This window comes from Octopus sinensis, linkage group LG27, assembly GCF_006345805.1.
Source record: "Octopus sinensis linkage group LG27, ASM634580v1, whole genome shotgun sequence".
NCBI lineage: Eukaryota > Metazoa > Mollusca > Cephalopoda > Octopoda > Octopodidae > Octopus > Octopus sinensis.
Genome location: NC_043023.1, coordinates 5,316,181 through 5,318,584, shown reverse-complemented (window position 1 = coordinate 5,318,584; position 2,404 = coordinate 5,316,181). Strand labels below are relative to the sequence as shown.

Sequence of the window (2,404 nt, the reverse complement as noted above, 5' to 3'; positions counted from 1 at the left end):
AAAATAATAGAAAATACAGGATTTGACTTCTGTATCAAAGCACAAATAGTTGAATCAGTGTGAAGATACTGACTTACTTTCCTGGCTTATTACATTAACTATATTAACACTAAGTTACTTCATGCAGATGGTGGCCTGGTGTATTTATTACTTGCCTCTCACACACAAATCAATTAAGCTGTGTGTAATTTGAAAGTTCAATTATATTTGAACCATTTTTGAAGAAGAACTTGCACAATAAACTTGCAAAATAAACTTGCACAATAAACTTCCTGAAGTATGTAAGATAGAGACCACATGATCCAGTGAGAAGCTCCTTGTGTAGTCAGTTGACTTTGCTACATGTAATAGCCAAAGATCCTTATTCACAAATTTGTTAATGTTTGTAAAATAGGGACTACATGAACCAGTGAAGGATGTTCTGTATAGTTACCACAATGGCAATGAGGTAGGTTCTATGGAGCAGCCAAAAATATTACTATGATAGTTTTGAAACCAACTTTACGGAAATGCGGAAGGGTATTTGATTTTCATAAAAGCCTGTGGATTGAACATGCAACGTTCTGTCTGAGAATGGTAATGTTATCAAAGAGGGAATACTCACGTGATCAACATGGACTGGTTTTCACGATCTGTGAGTAGAAAAGAAGAAAAAGAAAACTCATAAGATTGCTTAGAATGACCATATGTTATGATATGTCCCTAAGACATATCATAAGATTGCTTAGACATATCATAAGATTGCTTAGAATAACCATATGTTATGATATGTCCCTAAGGACACAAATTTTCAGGTTAAGGTTTGATTTATCCCAGTATATGACTGGTACTTTATTTTATTGATTCCAGAGAATTGTATTGCTAAGTTGACCTTGTTGGAATTTGAACTCGACTCAACTGAGCTGAATTATAACAATTTCTTTACTGTTGCTAGAAGAGTAACTATAACAATATAAGAGATCAGTAAAAATGTATAAGGTATCTATCTATCTATCTATCTATCTATCTATCTATCTATCTATACATGTATGTATGTATGCATGTACAATTGGCTTCTTTTAGATTCTATCTACCAAAAACACTCACAAGGCTTTGGTTGGCCCAAGACAACAGTAGAAGACACCTGCCCAAGGTGCCACATGGTGGGGCTGAATGTGGAACCATGTGGTTAAGAAGCAAACTTCTTACCACACCACCATACCTGTGCCATTCCTGCATATGGTACAGGTGCGTAGTGCACCATATATGTAAAACATATTCAATGTTAGGTCTTGTAGGGCAATTCTTGTCATGAAGATCAAGTTGAAATATAACACTTCATTTCCCTATATTAGAAGTGGAATATTTGTACCTGTTCAGGGCATCTGAATGGCTTATAAATTCCATGTGAAACAGGTGAGATATTTGTGGAGATAAGTGTTAGCTTATATCAGTAAAACATTGATAGCATCAAATTTAACCGAGCAAAGTGGTCAGTTTCTCAGAAAAATAATCAATAAGGTGTATGCCTGCCAAATGATGAATAACTTGTTCAAATACTGTTGTTGTTTTGTTCAAAGTAAGCAGACAGAATGTTATGTATTTTTCATTGTAAAATCACATTCACTTTGTCAATCAGAGACTTGGACAAAATAAAAAGCTCAAATTCATTAGAAAAGCAAAAGTGGCATAGCTTACCTTGCAACATGTACTGGTAGGCATTGTCAGCAACGGAGAACAAATGGGGAGGCATTTCAGCTTTCCTTTTGCCCCTGTACTTGTCAACAAGGTTTTGACCATAAATGGGGAGACGTCTGTAGGGATTGATAGCCACACAGAAGAGACCTGAGTAGGTCTGTAAGAAGATTGGAAAGGAAAGAAACAAATGATAATAATAGTAATAACAACAACAACAATAACAGTAATAATAATAATAATAATATTTTATGCAGGAATAAGGACAGAAATTTGAGGGAAGGGGACCAGTGATTATATTGTCTCTAGAAATTGATTGGTATTATATTTTATTGATATTCAGTTGGTTAATAATTGAATTTTTTTTTTATTGCATACAAAGGGTTGAAATGGGGACATAACAATAATATAGTACAGAATGGAAGGGATTAAGGGAGAAAATTATTCACAAATGTGATATGAAATGATGATGTAAGGATGTAACTGCATATGTCTCAAGATTCGTCAAGGAGAGAGACAGAGAGGGGGGAGAGAGAGAGGGTGAGAGAGAGAAAGTTATGAGCTGTCAGTCTGAGATCCTATCATATACTTGCAGATGCCCAGTTTTTAAAAAATTTTAGCCAAATGGGAACACAGTGCCTTAAAGTTTCAGTCAGTTAAGGCATCATCAGACTCTGTGTGTTATATATATAATATATATATATATATATACACAACAAATAAAAAAAAC

General features: G+C 34.4%; 1 protein-coding gene across 1 annotated transcript in view; it reads right to left on the bottom strand.

Moving 5' to 3' along the window:
- The window catches only part of LOC115225111 (myosin heavy chain, striated muscle), a gene marked incomplete at its 5' end in the record, with an annotated part of 84,610 nt that extends 82,740 nt beyond the window's left edge, over nt 1-1,870 (bottom strand). The window contains 2 exons of the mRNA XM_029796042.2: nt 605-632; nt 1,678-1,870. Coding sequence (XP_029651902.2) covers nt 605-632; nt 1,678-1,870 — 221 coding nt within the window. The remainder of the gene's footprint in view (nt 1-604; nt 633-1,677) is intronic.
- Nucleotides 1,871-2,404: the final 534 nt, after the last annotated feature.